Genomic DNA, 21,416 nt, shown 5'->3' with positions numbered 1-21,416 from the left:
AATGTCTTTGTCTTTCTCTTTGGAATTGGTTATTTTAAAATCAATGGAAATAAATATAGTTTCCCTAGTTCAATAGTGATGCCTGTTATTAAATTATTCTTAGTAATCACCTTTAGATTCTGGTCTCATATGTAATTAAGTTCTGCAGCAACAACATGAATTTTAAATTATTGCAAATAAGTGCAAAAATTTGTGGCTATAAAGCAGTGCAATCACACTTATGTCCAAAGGCATTTTCTTTCTCTTCTATTTTAATGTTCTTCAACTTCAGCACTGTATATCATCTGCAAAATTAACCCCATATTAAATTGCCATAGAATATCTTTAACTTGTTACTTATATTCTATATGCATTCATTTATATACATGCTTGCATGTGTTTATATGTAGATTTACCTACACCAAAGAGGAAGGGACAATTTGTTGGGGGGTACACATGGATATAGAAAGGTATTCTGTTCGTTTAAAAAATGTATTATGGCACATAATTGCAGCAGCAGTAAAGTCTTGTAACTGTCAGCTTAATCTTCTCATAGAAACTAAAAGGAATTTTTCCATCATTCATGAGAAACAGGATTCATAGCACAGTAACAAAGCAGCATTATTAATGAGGAACGAGAAGGTCTGAATGGTGCTATTTATCATAACAATGTAAAGGTGTACTGCAAATCAGTGACTTGAGAGCAGGGGAAGTGAAAGTACAGCTTGTTATCACTATGTTAATAACATCTGTGTGGATTTTTAAGTGCTTGGTGATGAATTCAGAAGTCAGTATCTATTTTCAGTCATGACATAGGCTCTAAGCAGAGCCTCTATTTTAAGGGATTCCTGGCCAGTTTTGAAAAAGTGGGGTTGCAAGCCACATAAGTCATTTTATTGCTTTGAAAATGTTGTGCTTTCCTCAGTTCTAGTGAGGAAAGTACATATCTTCTCCTATTTAAAAGAAATAAATTCATACTAAACTGTTATATGGAAGAATTCATTTTTAATAGTGTGATTTGTTATCATTCTAAAATTACCGGTTCTCAGTTGATTTGGGTTAGCATGTTTAGGAAAGTACAGTTCCCTTATTTGGTTACTCTCCCTGAGGCAGTCCATGGCAGAAGACACCCTGCTCCTAGCCTCCCTCTAGCCTCTTGTTAACATGCCATATCTATGCTCAAGTTACTTACGTGAATCAGTACTACCTGACTCATTGATGAGAATGAGCTGAGTGAGCAAAAAAACTACTTTTCTTCTATAGACTAACTCTTCTGAAACAGAACAAAGTCAAAAAATTCACACGAGCAGCCGACAGGAGAGGTGGAAAACTCTTGTCTAGGCCCAGTACTGCTTGGTAGGCTCAAAATGGGGTCATAATCTGATACTTTTTCACACTTGCATGCTGGATGTCTGCCCACTCCCTGTAGGTTGCTTTATTTTGTTAGAATCCAAACACTGAATCCTACCACAGTACTACTGCACCAGTGTAAACCATTATGTTACTGGAAAAATAATGCTTTGGTAATTCCTTTGTGTTTTTATGAAAACAGATAAGCAGCATTCCTCAGCCAGACAAAAAGAGTCTGCTTTGGAATACAAAGATATCAGATAGGTTGGCAAGACTGCATGTATATTCTCCATATGTAGGTATTAAATCTTCAGGAGTTAAATGTGTTATCCTCTGTTGTACAGCATTGTATTGCAATGTCTAAATCAAGCCCCAAAGAAAAGGGCATGTCTTTTCTCCTGTGAGCCACTAACAATCTGAGATAGGAGTACAGCGTCAGCAGAGCCTTTGATACAAGGGTTCTAAGGATGGATTTTTGTGCATTATCCAATGCAGTTAAATCCATTCTTCTGCTTTGGGATTGAATAAGTATGTGCCTTATACTGAAAAGCTCAGCCTCTTTGTAGGAAGACTGAAATTCATCTTATTCAGTTGGAGCCCTATTTAAGCATCTTTCATTCTCAGGGACTTTTCTGATAAGCTGCCCTGAGCTTACAGAAACTTCAAAGCTGAGGTAAAGTTATTAAAAAAAAAAAAAAAAAAAAAAAAAAAAAGAATTACACCTTTAGTTAAAGCTTCAAACAAGGCAAAAATTGATCAAGTGTCAGAGATTAGCTTAGTTGTAACCCTTTCCACATTCTTACAGAAATCAAATGTTGTTTCTTTATTCACTCTTATTTATTCTAAAATGTACTTTAAAACATAAAAATCAATAGCTGTTACTCTTGCAATATTAACAAGACTGTAATTAGAAGCCCTGTGGCTAGAGATTTGTTCAGGAGTTGCCACTGAAGTAAACAAACTAAGATAATTAAATGGTTTTGAAGGTAAACATTAAAAAATCACATCTGTTAATTGGAGGAATTAATTTGTTCTGTGTTTGTTCAGCTATTTCTGAGCAGGAGAACCATTAAGTCTTAGATTGCTTCTTGAGATGGTCATTGGCAAGTTACCTTTGTTTCCCTAAGTGAAGATGAATAATCACGTTTGTCATTGTCAGGGACAGTTAATGTACAAAAAGTGCTTAGAGAGCATCAGCTAAGATGCATTCTAAAATGCAAGTCATTACTACAAATTGACAGAGTACTTGCAGATGGAGCTGTACTAATCTGTAAACTATGACAACACGAGCAACATGGAGTGTTCCTTCGTTCCAGTCTGGGATACAGCCTAGGTTAGATTGTAGAGCGGAGGGGAAATCATCCAAGGGGAGCTGCTTACACATCAATCACGCTGTAAAGGGCAGTGCTTTAACTATTGGCCTTTCCAGGCATGCATAACTCTTGCAGGATAGGCGAGTCACAGGCACTCACTGCATCTGACATGGGCAGTAAATGACCTAGAAGCCAGGATGGTCCAGCACCTGAAAGCCATAAGCAAAAATAAAATAACGTTCCCTGGATAATGAAGAGTAGTGGAAGGAGGTAAGGTGTGTGTTCTTACGCTTCTCCTGATCCTGAAGGAGCCGACAACACAGGTTGGATATCAGGAAAAGGTTCTCCACCAAAGAGTGGCTGGGCACTGGAACAGGCTTCCCAAGGCAGTGGTCACAGTAATGAGCTTGCCAAAATTCAAGAAGCATCTGGGCAACATTCTCAGACATAAGGTCTGATTTTTGGACGGTTCTGTGTGAAGCCAGGGATCGGACTCAGTGATCCTATGTATTCCTTCCAACTCAGGTTATTCTATGATAACACAGAGGGCGTGGAAAGAAGGTTAAGGATCAGATGAACTGTAAGGTTTGAAAGTAGAGGCATAACTGACATTCAGAGATGTGGATTGGCTGACTCAGATTGCTGAATCTGCCATGTCTCTCATCTCTTTTTTTTTTTTTCTTGTTGGACTTCTTGTTTTCCTGTCTTCCAAGCAGCTGTAAGTTAAGTGGTTTATTCCTTTTCCAAGATCACATTGTATAACATTCCAACTAATACATTTCATTCATTCACTTGGCTTTCAAATAACTGCTCAATTTTCTCCTTGAACACTCTCTGCCTGCCCTCACCAGCTAATGTTTTCATGTCAGTCCCCATGTTTTGCTCCTTATTTCTGCTCTAACCCAAATTCTTCTTTCTCCCTTGATCCTATGGTCATGTGTTATTTTATGTCTTTTCTATTGCTCCTCTTTCTGCTCATCTGCTGCCTAAGAATGTCTGCTTACTTTGGATTCTTCTCAGGACTCCATCTACTGGAGATAAGAGGCTACTTCGTCTAGGAAATATATTTAAAGGCCAGAAAGGGAAGCTTGCAGGTGTAAATTCACAAACTACAGCTGACCCATTTATTTTAAATCTTTTTATTTTGGACACAATGCATGATTTTCTTTGTTCAAATTTTGACAGTAGGCCATTTGAAGACCCTGCCCTGAGCACACCATGGGGCCATGAATTTGGGGACTCTGTTTTTTCTTGATCTTCTCTTGATGATCTGCAGCCTCCTCTCTTCCATATTCTGTCACAGTGTCATTCATTCATGCAGAGTAAGTAAAAATGATGTAACTTAAAATACTTTATTTACAATTTGAAGAGGTATAGGTAGAGTAGCTGTTGTACCAAAAAAGCTAAGATACTAGCAGTCAGTTTAGTTTATTCCTAGCTGTTCTCCTTGCTTTCCTTAGTACTTAATCATCTTTGTCCATATCATTCCAGAAATTCACATTCAGACTGGCTATGATGCTCCTCCATAGGCTTTGCATATGGGAAAATGTTATCTGTGTGTGCTGACGACAGCAGCTGTTAGTACACTCCTGTATAGCTGACTTTTTTTCACAGCAACCCATCTTGAAACTCTTGCCAGTCTATCTTGTGATCTTCTTAGATATCGTGACCCTTTCCTGCAGATTTATTAGACAGTAGATTATTCTTTGTTCTATATTACTGCAGATTGTCTCCTACCTATGTATAATGTTCTATATTGATTTTTAGTGAATTCAGTCTTTCTGAATTAAGATACATGAATTCAAACATTTTTCCAGCTCCTGTCCTTCTCTCTTTCATCATCCACACTATTGACTGTGATGTTCGATGGATATAGACCTGGTTGAGAGATTATCTACAAAGCTTATTTCATGCATTTTTGACGGAATTAATTTGATATATGATTCTTTTTTAACAACGGTTAACTATTCTGAGTAGTGGAATCCCATTTGCAGTAATTACTGCTTTGAGCTCTCTTATGAAAACGTCACGTGAAAATGCTCATGTAAGCTCTACTGATGTTAACACAAGTGAACGCACAAGCTGTCCTCCATGAGGCCTTCTGCTACAGGATATTACCTCTTACCTACAACGTGCACAAATATATTTTTCTGCTGCATTTACATTTTAAAGGTGTAAGTATCAGTGGTTTACATATATATATATATATTTATATATTTATATATATTTATATTAAAAGGAAGAAGAAACTATTGGAACATTATTATATGGAACCTCATAGTATCACCAAGGTTGGAAAAGACATCTAAGATCATCCAGTACAACCATCCACCTTCCACCAATATTTCTCTGCTAAACCATGTCCCTCGGTACAACATCTAAATGCTTTTTGAACACCTCTGGGGATAGTGACTTCACCACCTCCCTGGGCAGCCTGTTCCAGTTCCTTCCACTCTTTTTGAGAAGAAATTTATCTTAACATCCAACCTGATTCTCCCATGGTGCAACTGTGGGTTTGAGCAGGACTATACAGTCTCCAAGTGTCCTTTCCAACCTCAATTATTTTGTTTCTAGACATAATCATAAATTCTACTTGATAGTAATATAAACATTTGTCCATGTGTTTGAGTATCTAAACCAAATACATTCGTGAATTACAAGAAGAGCATTATTTGACTCTATCTCTGAAAGAAAAGATAATTCTGGGACAAAGAAAAACTTGAACATAAAAGACAGATTTATCTACTTCAGTTTGTTTTCAGAAGTGGATTTCATAGCTCAGGAGTGGGCCAGGTTCCAAGATAATCTCAGGGATGTTTACTTTTAATATTTGAAATAAATATGTACTGAGGATGTATTTCAGATGTCTTCAAAGATAGGAATATGTGCATCAGTAAATCTGGAAGCAAAAAAATATCCAATGTAATTGGTAAGAATGTGTTTTATATTAATGGTTTTGAAAGGTAATGTTTTTAGTACAGTTTTACTGCTGTGAATTTCATACAGCATTTCTGCAAATATTTTTTATTGCTGATTATATTTTATAAGGAGCTCATATTTAAAGGAATATATAGCTGCATGGTATTGCTTTTACTCTCTTTCCCTAAAATGCTGATAGTGTTTTTGCCATGGGTATGGACATATGTCAATTATAACTTTCTCACTTTTTTTTATAAAGCTTTCATTTTTCTGAATAGAACTTTCTAGAACAGTAAGGCTGTGATATTTATAACCACTGGTTTTTAATGATACCACTTAAATAGTGCCATTTAAATACAGTACAAAGGGAAGACCAGTGGCATTTGCAAGAGCATTGCATCAGACCTGTCACTGTCCTTCACCTAATATAATTCATAGCCAAGATTTTTATTGGGTGTTTCTGATAAGTCAAACTAAAAACCAGCTTGTGCCACAGAAATACCATGGTTAGTGGGAGAAAATTCTTCAATTTTCTCACTGAAGACTGATATTTTCTCAAGACACTGACAGATGAAGCCTTACCTCATTGCTTCTGCTCGCTTTATGAGAACAACATCATGCAAAAAAAAGTATGATTTACTTTTTGACACTTAAAAATATGTCTTTTGGCAATTGATTTTCTCCTGTTACCAAATAACTCGTATTTTTGTCACAGGTTTGGATTTAAGCTTTGTGTTATTGAGATAAGGGAACAGAATTTGGGATTGAAGTACAGGTAGGGTTAGGAGTTAGGAGTCAGGAGTCAGCCTTGAGGTTAGTGGCCAGATTTAAAATAAGGGCCTAACAAGCATGATTATACAATCACTTTTGTGACTACGTTGCAATTCCTTCACTTGCCAAGAAAACTCTAAGGAAATCTATGAGCCAGCCATGATCACCAGCAATAAAGAAAGTCAGTGGCCTCCTGGGCTGCATTAGGAGCGGTGTTATCAGAAGACTGAGGGAATTGATCCTTCCCCTCTACTCAGCACTGCTGATGCCACACCGGGAGTGCTGGGTCCAGGTCTGGGCTCCCAAATGCAAGAGAGACATGGACATATTGGAGAAAGTCTAGCTAAGGGCCACAAAGATGATTAAGGGCCTGGAGCCTCTCTCCTATGAGGAGAGAGGAAAGGTTGAGAGCTGGGATTGGAGAAGAGGTTGAGAGGGATCTGATCAGTGTACATCCAATGGGGGAGTATAATTTGGGCAAAGACAGACTCTTTTTTGTGATGCCCAGTGACAGGACAATTGGTCATGAGTACAGCTTGAAATACAGGAAATTCTATCTGAATATGAGAAGATACCAACTTAGCTGTGCTGAGCAATCTCAGCCTGGGTAGAGAATTTAGACTAGACAGCATCCACACAGCCTGCCAACCTCTAAATGTTGTACAGAAATGACTTGTGTGGATTTTTTTTTTCATGTTTTTACCAGGAGTATCCATGTCCACCATCAATTATGGCTTAGCTAAGCACCTAGTTCATGCATGGCTGTGCCTCTGTTTTATAGACTTAGACCCTTGGGGAACATGAGCAGGGATGGGCTGTTTTTTTTTTTGACATAAGGAACTTAGTTGTTTAATTAAGCAGTGAATGATCCAGTTAGTTTATGACTGTTCTTCAATTTTATTTGAGATACAGGGTATGAATTTCTTTCTCAAAATCTTGAGAAATCTTCAGCAGTCCTGAGAGAAAAAAGGTCCTGGTCCAAATTGCACATTTTGTAGCGGAAGGCAATAATTCAACTCTGAGTACTAAAAGATTGTGTAATGGTGGCATTCAGAGTCACTGTGTGATGTAAAAATAAATTTCCTTATGACTAATTCCTCTTAGGAGAAAGGTTCCAGGATCTCTTAGATTGTGTGCTACTCAGGGTGCTCTTAAAGTGATATGTTTTAAACATTATTTGTATTTCACAAGTTAGAATTATTCTAGCAAATAATCAGAGCGCTAATTTTAATTAGAAGAAAATGCATATGATTAGCATGAGTATATGCAAAGTCATATATTTGTGTGCAGAATTTTTGAAGGTGACACTGCTGGAGTGTTGCTCTCTCAGAGGGAACGTTATATTATGCACTTTTAATTCATCATTTGCAATGGAGCAGTCCATCAAGAAATAGTTTATCTTTGGGAATGCTGCCCCCCTGAGTCCCCTATGGTTAGGAGGTCTGCACTGTATGTCACCTCTCACCTGTTCTGTTTGACATTTATTTTTCTGCTGCACTTTTGTATTTGTTGTTATTGTCTAGACTTTTCTGTCTCCTCAAGGATGAACTCCCATCCTTCCCCTGCAATGGGGAGTGTAGTTTACATTCAGCCATTTGTCACTGAAATGGTGAGAATGCTGAGTAGAGGTAAAACTTCCATTCTGATTGCCCCCTGATCTTTCAGATCCTGAGTGTTTTAGGATAAGGCATGTGGAGCCAGGAAGCCATCTGGTTACTGGCACATTCTTCTTTTCTCCAGCTCTGGAGAGAGGAGACAAGTACTTCTGGCATACTTGCCCACTTGCCTCCCTTTCTTTGAACTAGCAGAGATTAGCCAGGGTAGGGGATAAAATAATTTAAAGCATCTAAGTGATTGTAGGCTTTGCCTTCAGCAGATCACCGTACAACTTAAATCTCCAAGAGCGCTCAGATCTAAGCTATGGCCTCTCTGGCTCTTGCCCTGTGGGCGCTTGTATCCTCATGTAGGTCAGAGAGTGGAATTCAGTGAGTCCTCAGAACGCTTTCTCAGGGTTCTCAAATGAATGTGCGTTTTTCAAAGGAAGATGAGCAGCTGTAACTCAAATTGGAAGAGTAGTAACTTTATGATGCTGGCCAGGCTTACATGGATATTGATATGTGTTCTTGGTATTGTTATTTCGGCACCATACATGGATTAATTGTCATTACTGCTCCACGTAGAATTTTCACTGTGATTACTTAAGAAATGTTTGAACATTATAGTAAAGAAGGAAAATATGGACATTGCAGTATGACCTGGAGTGATTTTGGTGTTTGTTAGAATAATTGTTTTCAAAATACGCTATCACTTTACAAAATATTCTTTGTTGAGCTAACACATTAACCTATGCATTTTATTTAATTTTTAATAACAATGTATCATGAAGCTTGCTTTTTTTCTCTTAATATTTTACTATACATCTATTAACAGCAGAATTTTAGTACATGTCACTGTGATATCGTTGTAACTGCATACAAAGGCATGGAAAAGTAATCTGTCTTTCAGATATGATGAGACAGATGAATTCATGAGTTCTAGCTAATATCCTAGAACAAGTGGAGAAGAGGAGAAAATAATAGCAAATGAATAAGTGTTGCTACTGTGGAGACATTTGAAGCAGAATAAAGTCCCTAGATAGAATTCATCTTGGTTACATCAGTCTCCTGTTACAATCTTTTTCTGTTTTGAATACCGAAGTAGAAAACCTACTTTTTTATGAATCCAATTTAATAACTTCTGACATTGGTAGACAGGCTCATTAATTTCAATTGAGAGTTGTATCAGGACATAGATCTTGAAGTTTAAACTTATTTTTCCAAAAAGTAGATTACATTCTTATTTCTTCATTATGATCTAACTTAAAGTCCCTTGAAACAGACTATTAACAAAATATTATCCTATCTCACAAAATAATACAGATAAAACTGAAATTCCTCTCAACACTTACATGGCACTTTTCTTCTTCAAAGCACTTTAGAAAGACTGATTAAACATAACATTAATTAAACAACTACATTTTTTTTTTTAAGTTCAACCTTCCAAAAGCTGTATTCTCAGCAGGGAGCAGGGAAGAGGATAGCAAGGGGCTAAAATGAGCTCAAGTAATCAGAAAACTTAGCCTGCAGGAATTAACTGAGGAATCACTTCCATTTGCAGATCTTTTTTAAGTTGTGCAGTGGGAAGATGAAAAGATAACAGTGCAGTCTAAACAGGAGAAAGAAATCTGTTGCTTTAAAGAGCTGATTAAGTATTTATGTTTGCGTGACTTAAGTCAAAAGGTTGGCAAACAACTCCTTTCTTTGCCTTTTCCATGCCCGATGAGGTGTGAACAAAAGGAATTTTAGAAGATTAACTGGAGTGCTTGTCCACATGGACTCCATTTATTCTGGATGTAAAACCCAAACATAGGAGATGAAATTCCTTGGGTTGTTCTTGGGAACAATGAAGTCTGGTTCTGTCACTTCTATTCTCAACCAACTTGTAAAGCTAAGACTGTAAGGAAGGTGGCCAAAGGTACCATGCAAATCCTAAGTCTATAGGTTTGTAACAGTTTACCTTATAAAATGCTGCTTCCTCTGCTACTGAAGGCAGACAAACAGAAGCTCCTCTGTGAAAATTTTTCTCTTCCTGTGGACCCAATAGTTGTTTGATGTACCAGGTCAGCACATAATTACATAGGTCAAGCTAAACTGAATGGAACTGACTCGTTTTTGTAGTCTCTGTATGGATGAGACAGTCAAAAAATCACCCTGCAAATCCTCCCAAATGTGCCTTCTGAAACCAGGGTGCAAGTCAGAGAATGTATCCTGAGCTGAGCTGCTGAGTGACCACCCTAGCATAAGAGAGTGGAGAGAGACTACTACATTGTTATATGGATTAATATTCAAAATAGAAACCATTCATTATGCTGGGTGAGAGATGCAGTTAAGGAATAGAAAATCTCTTTGGACAAGGGATTCATAAATCCATTTTTGTTACAGTTCTCTCTGTTCTGCTCCAATATCTCCTCCCACAAAGGCGATGTAGCTTCTCCAGAAATCCACTTTTCTGTGACAGCCTGTATCCCACCCATGGTCTTTGAGTGCTGTTAACTTGGACAAAAGAGGTAGAAATCTAATGGCTGTTCTCTACTTTTGGCATTAGCTCTGTTGGAACCAGCTGAAGCTGAAGTGCCTCTACATGCACAGTGTAGACACAGATCTAACCTTTAAAGAATATATTGGATCAGGTATACTGTATGAATTAGGAGTTGGTTTCTGGCTTGCTAAAGAGCACTAGAATTTGTTTCATCTCCAGATTTCAGGACAAATTCCAATGAAAGACCTGCAGATCTCCTGTCTTACTGTGTAGGAGAAATGAAGAATCTGAAGGTCTTCCATTGACAGAAGAGTAAAATCAATGTTAGGAGCAACAATAGATTAAAGGATAGGTGTCAAACATGGATTTGTGATGTACAAGAGGGACAACACAGTACTATAAGAGCAATAGCCTTTAAACACATCATTATTTTCAAGTCTAAAATCTATGCTTCTAAAGCTACCTAAAATTTTCTTTAGTTCAGAACATCAAAGAGCAGGAGTCTGGAGAGGATCTTGGGCATGAAAGGGCATGGAAAAAAAACAGGATCTAACTGAGCATCGACCTGGAGGTGGTTCAGCTGATCTGAGGAGAGAATAGAAAATCCTGGCAGATGGAGGATGCAGAGGTACATTGAAGTATCAGATGTACAAGAGACAGCAAAGGAACAGGAAAGCTTAGTGGTTAAGAACCAAAGTGCTGAGGGGGTACGGTTCAAGTAAGAAAAACACCTGTCAGAGAGAGAAAAGGTGGCTCTGAGAAGGTGAGCTGAAAACAAGAAGAATTATAAGCTAGAGGGAAGCATGAATTATAAGCTAGAGGAAATACATGAAATCAAGAAGTTAGGTTTCTAGAAGCAGAGAAGCTGAAGGAGAAAGGTAGCCAGAAAAAATGCTGCTACATGAAAGCAAATCTATCACAGATCATGGATCTGAGAAAGCAATTTGTTGAAAAGCTGTGATTGCATTTCACCTTGTTGTAATTTCCCATGGCACGTTCAGGATGAAATTACGATAACACTTCTCTTTTGTCTTTTTCCAATGCTACTGGCTTCTGTACATATTACTCTTCCATCCTTGTTAAGGCAGTGCCCTTTGTCATTCCTAGTTCTCATCCCATCTCTTTCTCTTGGAAAAGTTAGAACATGCATTTCTAATCTCTTTAAAAAGACAAAAGCTTCTATACTGGTTACTCTTTTAGATATTTAATTCTTTTACAAGCAAATCTCAGTTGATGTTGGCAATACAGATACTGGTGGTTCACATACTTTCATCGCTCTATGACAGTTTGAAGGTTTCTTGCCTGAAACTATCAAAGATTAATGTTCTGCTCCCTGTAGGGGTTTATATGCTGTACTACCTATGGCTGAATGTATTCTTGATGAAAAGATACTAAAAAAAGAAAACCAATGAATGGCACATCGCATACAATGCATCAGGGAGAGTATTGTTCCTCTTTGTTGTGGGCCATACTGAATACCAATCTTATATCTTGAAATCTTCCTGCCTGTCATCAAAAGTGGTGGAAAAGTGAAAAGCGCATATTGTGCTTCTGAGGGGAAGAGAGGATCTGAGAACTCTGCCTGATACTTTGTTCTATCTCAGCAGTTGTGAACAGAGTGCACCTCAATTCTTGGTGGCATGGGAGCATGTGTGTGTAGCATTTTATGTCTTCTGTCTTCTCCAAAATAATACATTTTCAGAGTTTTCAAGTAAGTTCAGATAAACATTCAAGGAGGTAAAATTCAGCATTGTTCTATGGCTCAAAACACCCATTATCCCAAGTTAATTAGCAGGCCAGACTGAATGTGAAGCAGTTAAAGCAGTGGTCATGGCCCACTGCTCACTCAGACTAGTCTAAGTGACTGATTATCACCCATTCCTTTAGAAACAAAGGAACAGAGATAATATTTTTAATAGGGAATAATTGCAGTACTATAGTCAGTTTGCATTAAGACATCATGTCCCTTAATATGCATTTGCTCTGAAGTGGCAGAAATTACAAATGTTTTTGCACATTCCTGATATAACATGGAAGGACATTAGGAGCAAGATTCAGGCACCTAGAGATAAGTGTTAAACATTAAGGTCAGTAGTATAGGGTGTCTTACCTGGTCTCCAGCCAACCTTCTGGAAGGTACTGATTCTTTCTTTCTTTCAGCAGCACTACTGACTGTGCAGACATCTCGGGCATCTAGGGACATCTGAAATCACGTTAGCCCCTTGTATGTGGATGCATGATTTGCCTTCAGCTTGCTGAGAAATGGCTTTAGCTTTTATGCCTAAATCCAGAATCTTCAGTTCTCTGACTCTTGTTAGAAGTGATGGTGCCCATGTTCTTTGAATTAATGTTTTTCAGTCCCACTGCTTGGGGCTTTTTCCATCCATCTAATAGTTTGTGCCTGGTGGTTGTAGGAACAAGAAATTGTTGTACTGTGATGAGCAACATCACAGACCATCATGTAGTACTTGTCATGCCATCTAGGTTGGTCAGTAGATACTACCTTTGAGTTGCATACATCTTTGTCAAAAGCTTAGTTATATTAAACCAGAAGTCACCAGACAAGGGGAATAGAGCTGCTGTATGCAGACTGTTGTGTTGAATGGTTCTGGTTCTTTCCTGTGCAGCATTTACTGCAGTTAGTGATGCTAGAAACTGGGTATTATGGAGAGGGGTAGATAGTAAAGTTATAGGTTAGTGGTTGCTGCAGAAAGCCATGCTGCTTTAATCAGTCACATCATTCATTCATTTTGGAGTGGCTAATGATGCTTGTTCCTTTCTGCACTGTTCTGTGTCTTCTGAAACAGGGGTCCTCCTTTATAACCCTTATTGCCTCATCAGGTGAATTATTTCTTGTTCTTTAACTACCCACACCTTTCCTAATGTCTCCCCAGTCTGAGCAGCAGCCATATACTTATGCATACTAATCTCTCCCAGCTGTGGAGAGCTATGGATGCCCCATCCCTGGAGGCATTCAAGGCCAGGCTGGATGTGGCTCTAGGCAGCCTGGTCTGGTGGTTGGCAACCTTGCACATAGCAGGGGGATGACTAGATGATTACTTTTCCTTTTCAACCCAGGCCATTCTATGATTCCATTCTATGACTTGAACACAGGGGGCTTTTAGGCACTACACCAGTGCTGGATGTCACTAGCAATTACACCTTAAAACAAGTCTCTGACAAGAGAAGCACTGTACACAAATCAACTATTTCTCGAATACTGAGGAGGTATTTCTGCCCCTGCTGTCATGTGATGGATACATTCCAATTTATTAGGTTGTCAGTGAAATACATGGACTCATTATCAAAATTTGTTCCATATGAATTAAATAGACAGTTTGGGCACATGCATTAAATATTTGAAAGTAATAATAAAACGTCTCCCAGTAGTCTTCCCATAAAAGCTGTGAAATACTGAGGCTGAATAGTCTTAAAAACAGATGACAAAAATGCACAAAAGCATGTCTGGAAATTTAAATAGAGCATCATTAATAACCAATAGCACAAAATTTGCATGTATTGTAACATACCAGTACCAGTGGTTCTGGGATAGGGTATCTGTGATGTTCCAGTATAATGTGGTGGTGTTTTGCTAACTTTTATTATCTAGCTACAAAATGTGAATTTGTGAGTAACTCTGAAGGAGAAAAAATCATGATGTATTACTTACATTAGAGCAAGCTCTACCTCTAGGACAAGGATCTTAGTTTGAATTAATATCTGTTTGAGATTTCTCATGTTTCCAATATTTTAATTTTCCTACTCTTGTGCTCTCAAACCAGGAACCGTGCCACAACTGTATCAAAACTGTGCCAATGTGTCAGAGTCATTTTTCAGAGATGAGTGAAAATGGAAATGAAGTCCTTGGGGTTACATCAGCAGTGAATTTATCTCAGGGCAGCATTAGGGGAATGCTTCCAGAAGTGGAACCTTTTCTGCAATAATCTTGCTCTTGTTAAATCTACCAGAAGAATAGTTAGCTCTACTGATTTGCTGTAGAAACAAAATTTTTCTTAGGACGGCTCTCAGTTTGACCCTATGAAAAGCAGAAAATTTCCCAAATTAAGGAATAGAAACGTGTACAAAGGCGCTAATGAGACCTTATCATGCAAAGAAAAGATGTTAGATTTGTATTGCTGATGCATTTAGTAAGCAAACATTATCATCTTATATCTCAGTGCGTGCAGCTAGAGGAAGCTTGCTCTCCATATAGAACAGTGATGGAAGTTTTATCTTAGGAAAATAACTTAAATTTTGTAGGGTCAAATAAATACTGTTTCAAATACAAATGAGACAATTTATTTCCTGTGACAGTGCCCCTAAATTATGAATATTTAACATCTTCCTTTACAAGTTGAACGAGTATGTGGTGTTTTTTTTTCCCCCTTGTCAAGCTGGTGGTTTGATCAAATTATGTAAATCCTCTTCAACAGTGTCAAATCAGTTTTGAGTCTTATGATGTGTAGTGTTGGTCAAATAAAAAATCAATTCATTTGTAGATCAAAGCAGTTCTATAGGAACTCTGACAAAAATTAACCATGTCATTTATTTTTACTACATTCTTACACACATCCTCCTCTCTTCCCAGGGCCCTTGCGAGTTCTCAGCTCAGGGAGGCTTCTTGAGCTACAAGTTGAAAATCCCAGCTCTCCTATTGGTAGAGCTATACAGAATTTGGCTGACATAACAAGGCTACTGTCTGTTAGACATTTAAGTCAGGCCAAGTTTCATGTGTTCATGGCAGAAATATTAGAGCTGTTGCTCCTTGGAGCAGCCATCCAGATTTTCTTATACCTCAAGCTAAAGGATATAACCAGTGGCTGCTAATGGAAGCATTGTGCTGTTCTGACAGAGGACTGAGACTGTGCACTTTACATAAGGTGGGGTACTATAGGAGAAAGAAGTATCGGTCTGTTCTGTATGTGTGTGCAGAGCAAAGCAGAGTCTCACTGATCCTAATAATCTACTTGTGCTTACCCCTGGCCAGTGATAGACACTGCGTTCAGCAGAGTAACAACTATAAAGAAATGTGGTTTGGGTTTGTTTGGATCGTTTGGAGGTGGGGCTTTCTTTTACACACTGAGATTTGGTATGTGCTACAGACTGATGTAATCACTGGAAATGATAACTATTAATGTGTTTATGCTGCATACAACAAACAGGAGCAGATGTAAAGAGTATTTCTGTTTATTCTTAAGCAGTGTTTCATATGTTCATAGAGCAAAAATAAGTAATGGAGTTTGGGCGAACCACTGTTGAAAGAGAAAGTGGTTTTAACACCTGTACTACATCTGATATTAACATGGTATTTCTGAGAAGCTAATAATGCAAATGACTGATTAAATACTAAGTGCAAAGAAATAGAAATGTTTGAAGATTTGTACCTGAATGGCACATCGATAAGATTCAAATCCTACTGTACACATTGTGTTGGTAACATTATGGTTTTATAATCAGTAATACTTTTGCATGATATAAATTGAGTAGTTTCTAAGATCTCACCACAGAATGAACTCGATAACTTCTAAGTTTAACGTTACAGTACAAATCTTGCATCTCTGCTGTAAGCATTCTGTTGCAAATGATTGTCCATATTTCTACCACAGCAGGCAAAATTGTGAAAAAAGAAAGTAATGTAGTATTTAATGGTAAATGATATGATTTTCCTTTTACCTTTGCTTTCAAATATGGACATACACAATGAAACTTACAACTTCAGAATTTCAGATTTAAGATCTTCAATAAGTACTCATATACTAATTTATCAAAACTTTTTAAAATTCTCCAAACAATCTGATTAATTTATCATATTATATACAATAATCATACCTGATTATTTTGTTCATAAAACATGATGTAGATTCGATTACTAATTACATTTATTTTTTTCCCACTTTTCCTGTCCTTTTCATTCTGAATGATGTGCTCTGGTGATGATTGCTGTATGCAAATTTCTAGCACAGCTGCACTGAAGATGACTCATGAGTTGTCTCATTGACCTCAGCTACCACCTCGTCAGGCCTTCATTCTCACAGTTCTTGTCTTCCAACTCAATGAAATCTGCCATTTTCCCTTATCAGTAACACTGTAGAACTGCATGTAGCACCTCACATATCTCTGCTGAAAGGTTCTACAGGAATGCCAACCTTGCCCCATAGTCATACTGTGGCATACAATATATGTAAACTCTCCAAACCTGCTCATGTGTCATCTTCACAAGCCCTATATGACTTTCAGGAGTGATTTTGAGAAAACAATATTTGTTCAGACATGAAAAATGTTACAGTAATCAGCAGTGTTTTTTTGTGTCTTCAATTAAACATGACATGACATGGCAATCGTAAAAATTACAGAATGGCCTGGGTTGAAAAGGACCACAATGTTCATCTAGTTCCAACCCCCCTGCTATGTGCAGGGTTGCGAACCACCAGACCAGGCTGCTCAGAGCCACATGCATCCTGGCCTTGAAATGCCTCCAGGGATGGGGCATCCGCAGCCTCCTTGGGCAACCTGTTCCAATGTGTCACCACCCTCTGTGTGAAAAACTTTCTCCTACTATCTAACCTAAACCTCCCCTGTTTCAGTTTAAAACCATTCCACCTTGTCCTGTCACTATCCATTCACGTTATACGATGCTCCTTTCGTTTTAAATTTTAAGTTCTGGAAGTTAGGGCTATGTGAAACAGTTCCTTACAGAATATCAGGAATATACGTCAGAAGGGCTTCCTTTTTTGTCAGTACCGTGCATACAACTAAGGATGTGTGGAAAACTACACTGTCATCTCTGCACTGTGGTCATGCAGTGTAGTACTGGATCATTAGTAAAGTCACAGGAACACCAATGAACAAAGTGAAGTTGCTGCATGTTGTATAGAATTAACTTATGCAGTAGAACTGTTCCTTTAGAGAAGGCTTCTTCTAAAAAACAGCAGTTTCCTTGGCTTTTCATTTAATGCAGTGATTTTAAGAACCAATGCACGTTTTATTTGTAATTCCTTGAGTTATGAGTTGTGCAGTGGGAGATGAGCTCTGTAAGTGATGATATTCATATTGTCTTTATACATATACTGAGCTTTTATTATCATTGTTTCATTCTCATAAGGACATGATGTAGCCCATATCTGAAGTCTCCAACTCATGTAATATGGAAATATTAACAGAGGCCTTATGTGTGAAATGCTTGACCATGCAATTGTATAAATGTGGCTTGCTCCAAAATAGTATCAATAACCAATGAGATTACATGCAATGATGAAAATGGTGCTAATACAGTCTTGCATGTTTTCCCTGTACTTCTTCTCCGTCACCCTTTTTGACTGTATCTTCTGAATTCTCCCTTCGTTTTCTTCCAACAAAGGCAAATATGCCATGAGGGATCTGGTCCACCGACTGCCAGGCGCTAACAACAGCAACAGCTCAGCAAGCAAGGCCATGTCTGATGACACCGTTACTGCCATTTGCTGCACGCTGCATGAAGTCATCACTAAAAACATGGAGAATGCCAAGGCCTTACGAGACGCAGGCGGCATTGAGAAACTGGTTGGCATATCTAAGAGTAAAGGAGACAAGTATGTTTTGCAAATCCTCTTGCACCCTTTTTAACATCTCCAGTAGTTCTAACTAGTTCTTAATGTGTTTGCCTCCTCTCTGCAATCGTGAGTTGAATACTTTGGTTTCATCACAAATCATGTGCCCAGTGTGAAAGGTAACAAGAAACAATGGCAGTAGCAAAAGCCTCTGCTATAGCCTCTTTTTGAGGTACCATCAGTAGGCACGTGCACTGTAAGAAAGAGTAACTATCTCCAGTAACTGCTACTTCAAAGCACTTCCAGAAGATCCTGGTAAACATTAGGGACCCGAGTTTTTGGACTGCACTGTACATCCCATGAAAGGAAGGGATGTTGCTATAGTTCTCTTACTGCTCCTCCTGCTCTGGTTGTATAGTTACTGTCCCTCTTCACCACACCCATGCTTTCCCCAGCCACTATCTTGCTGGTAAGGTGGACTGTAGAAGATAAATGGATCCATGGATATTGTCAACACCTTGCTTCCAAGAGAGCATTAGGATACCTGCAGGCTACTTGGTGAGGCTCTAAAACCAAAAAATCCTTCACGCAACTGTGACATTTTTAGAGCAGCCATGGTTTCATCTTGTTCATTTTCTTATGTGCATGCTTTTCAGGAAGAGTTCACTCTTTATCTTTCTTTTGCCTAACTCAGCCTGTTTCTCGTATTTGTCAGTCTGCAGAAGTATAATGCAATGGGACTATGGTAGTTTGAAAACAAAAAGCCTTCACTATAGTGTAGAAAACTTCCATCAGTGCACCTGCTGGAAGCTGTCATCACACAGCCTACTGCAGCATCAGAGCTCTAAGAGAGCCCCCACAAAACCAGGCCACAATGTAAAGGAAAGATTTATGCACCCTACATTTGGTTTGAGAACACCTCTGATTGGAGCATTACCAATATAATTTAATCATATTTCTTTTTCTCTGTTGCCACTCTTTTGTTTCATACCAAATTCATTACTGAAGCATTCTCACACTGACTGTAGAGGGCAAAAAGTGTGGGAGCTCCCATGCTCTGCTAATTCATTTACATTTGCACTATTTATTATTATTAAATCTATTTGATTTTTTAATGCATTTTTGCTAGATCAAATGTGCAGGTTGCAAACAGGTTCACATCCATCTCTCATAAGATGTGTCTCTCTTCAAAATAAAGCATTTGTCTACCTACCTATTCATTATCTGGCAGAGTCCATTAATACCTGTTGAGTCTGGAATTTTCAGAGTATCACAGACAGTCTTAGGAGGATCTATGAATATAGTTCCCTAAGTATTTAGCCCAGGTACTGTTAAATAATTATACAATGCCTTCCAAAATAGTGATATTTGTCCTCATCCAAAGTACTTTGATGTGCAGTCAGATGTTCTTATTGTTACAGGAAACAAAACTATAGAACAAGAAAACCTGTCAGCTCACAGTGACACTAATGCTCATTTTAAGTAGAAGTTTTATTTTTCGACTCTAAGAATGTTAGTATTGTTTACCATTGCTTTGGTTTGCTTTCTTGCAGATAACTCACTGTTTAAAAATCAGAATTGTTAGTTGTTGGACTGATAGGAAGTTATTGCATTCTCATACAGTAAAAAACTTCAGTATGAATTTGTCTTTTCTGGGATGAAGCATCTGTTTCTGCAAGTGCAGGACCCTGGCCTGGCCATGTATCGTGGTGCAAGTGAACACAAAAGTGTCAGTGCTCCAGACTGGCCTCACTAGCCTTTGGAATGTGCCCATGGTTGTCACACATTCCCAACATGAGACAGCAAGAGAGGACTGGTGTTTATAAGGTCGTATTGGCCACACCCAAGTCTTTACCTAGCTCCCATTTCTCCTCGGTATTCACATTGTGGTTGATGCGTTTATGGTTACTCCATGGTTATTCCAAGCTACCAATGCCTCACTAGCCAGTATGGCTGGGAGTATAATAAAAACAACAATTCTCGATATTGTTTATCAAATTCCTATTTATTTGTCAGTTACCCACTTATTACTGTATTCTTGATGAGAAATGGGGAAAAAAGAAGAAAAACACCAGATAAATTGTAGGAAAATGCTGCATAAGATAATAGACTCAGTTATGCCGTGAACGTCATTATTCCAGCTTTACTCTCAGCATCCCCGTGGCCATTGTCAGAGGTCACAGCACACCACAGATCAGCTAAGAAGACTTGCTGCCCAAACCAGTAACATATTCTGCTGGTTTTCTGGTTTTCTTTTTGATTTGCAGTCCTCTGCCTTTTCTGAGTAAAACATTAATCTCCTCAGTGGCTGCCCCAAACCTGATCATTCCTCACTTCAGACTTTGGCTTTCTTAGGTTTTCCAGTACTTTGCTGCTTTATACAAAATACTGGTGCAGTATAGGAGCTTAAGTATGTAATGTATGCTCCCTTAATGGCCTGGGTTTTCTTCCCAGTCCCTTTCTTTTCAACTGTATTTCATTGAGCTAAATGCTCTTAGGGTTCTTGTGTTGTTTTAGGTGGAGTTTTTTTTGTTGTTTAGTTTAGATTTTAAACATTACATTTCCCAAGAGGTATATACGAATGAGTGAAACAATAGTTAAGAGCCTCTGTGAAGTTGTGATTTTTAGCATAACATCAATAGCAGCCGTCATTAATAGTATGTTGAGTGTAAGATGCAAATCCTAGTTGGGATTCCCAGTGAAATTCACTGTGACTTTTATAATTAGTTGTATTTCTGCATCTGGACTGCCCTGCAGATTGAAACACAGTGCTCACCACTCATCTAGAGTGTTTCTCCTGGCTGCTGCACAGGGGCGCATAATGCCATCTGTCATGACTTGAAGTCTGGTCATTTGTAGAGAAAGAAATTCTGGCTCTAAATTGTCCTGGATGCCAAAAGTTTTAGCCAGGACATTCTCTTAGATGTACATAATGCCAGCCAGTTCCTCAACAATGTTCCCGTTGCTGCCTCTCCCATTCCTTTTGCTGTGCTCCCAATATGAATTCTCATTCTTACTGTGATGAGAAATACACATTTTGCTCCTCACTGAATAGTTAGTACATAGTGCTTTCTTGTAAGAACATTGCTTTCTGAGACGCCAACAAAAGATCTTAATGTACATTGATACCACAGATTCATTTGTGGGCTTAAGATCATAGTAATGCACTTGAAAATTAGGATGAATGGAGTCTGGAACCCAGCACTCCCTTTCTCACTTTTTTGTTTTCTCTCTCTTTTCAATATATGTGTGTAACAGGCATTCGCCAAAAGTGGTGAAAGCAGCATCTCAGGTCCTCAATAGTATGTGGCAGTACAGAGATCTGAGAAGTCTCTACAAGAAGGTAAGGCTTGAGTTTTTTTCCAGATTTGTCATCTTTCATGTGATTACCAGAACTTGGGTGCTGAGAGACTTTAGGGGCCAAAACTTCGATAAGAACTGAAAATTCAGTTTAAAATTTCTCAGACTTGGAGCTGTAGAT

General features: G+C 38.3%; 1 protein-coding gene across 10 annotated transcripts in view; it reads left to right on the top strand.

Moving 5' to 3' along the window:
* CTNND2 (catenin delta 2) overlaps positions 1-21,416 on the top strand; it is a 613,278-nt gene that overhangs the window by 560,284 nt on the left and 31,578 nt on the right. For all 10 annotated transcript variants that reach the window (XM_048938460.1, XM_048938457.1, XM_048938459.1 and 7 more), the window contains 2 exons: positions 17,767-17,977; positions 21,194-21,278. In XM_048938460.1, coding sequence (XP_048794417.1) covers positions 17,767-17,977; positions 21,194-21,278 — 296 coding nt within the window. The remainder of the gene's footprint in view (positions 1-17,766; positions 17,978-21,193; positions 21,279-21,416) is intronic.

Source organism: Lagopus muta, chromosome 3 (assembly GCF_023343835.1).
Source record: "Lagopus muta isolate bLagMut1 chromosome 3, bLagMut1 primary, whole genome shotgun sequence".
Lineage (NCBI taxonomy): Eukaryota > Metazoa > Chordata > Aves > Galliformes > Phasianidae > Lagopus > Lagopus muta.
The sequence above is the reverse complement of the archived record's forward strand: the minus strand, read 5'-3'. Positions and strand labels throughout refer to the sequence as shown.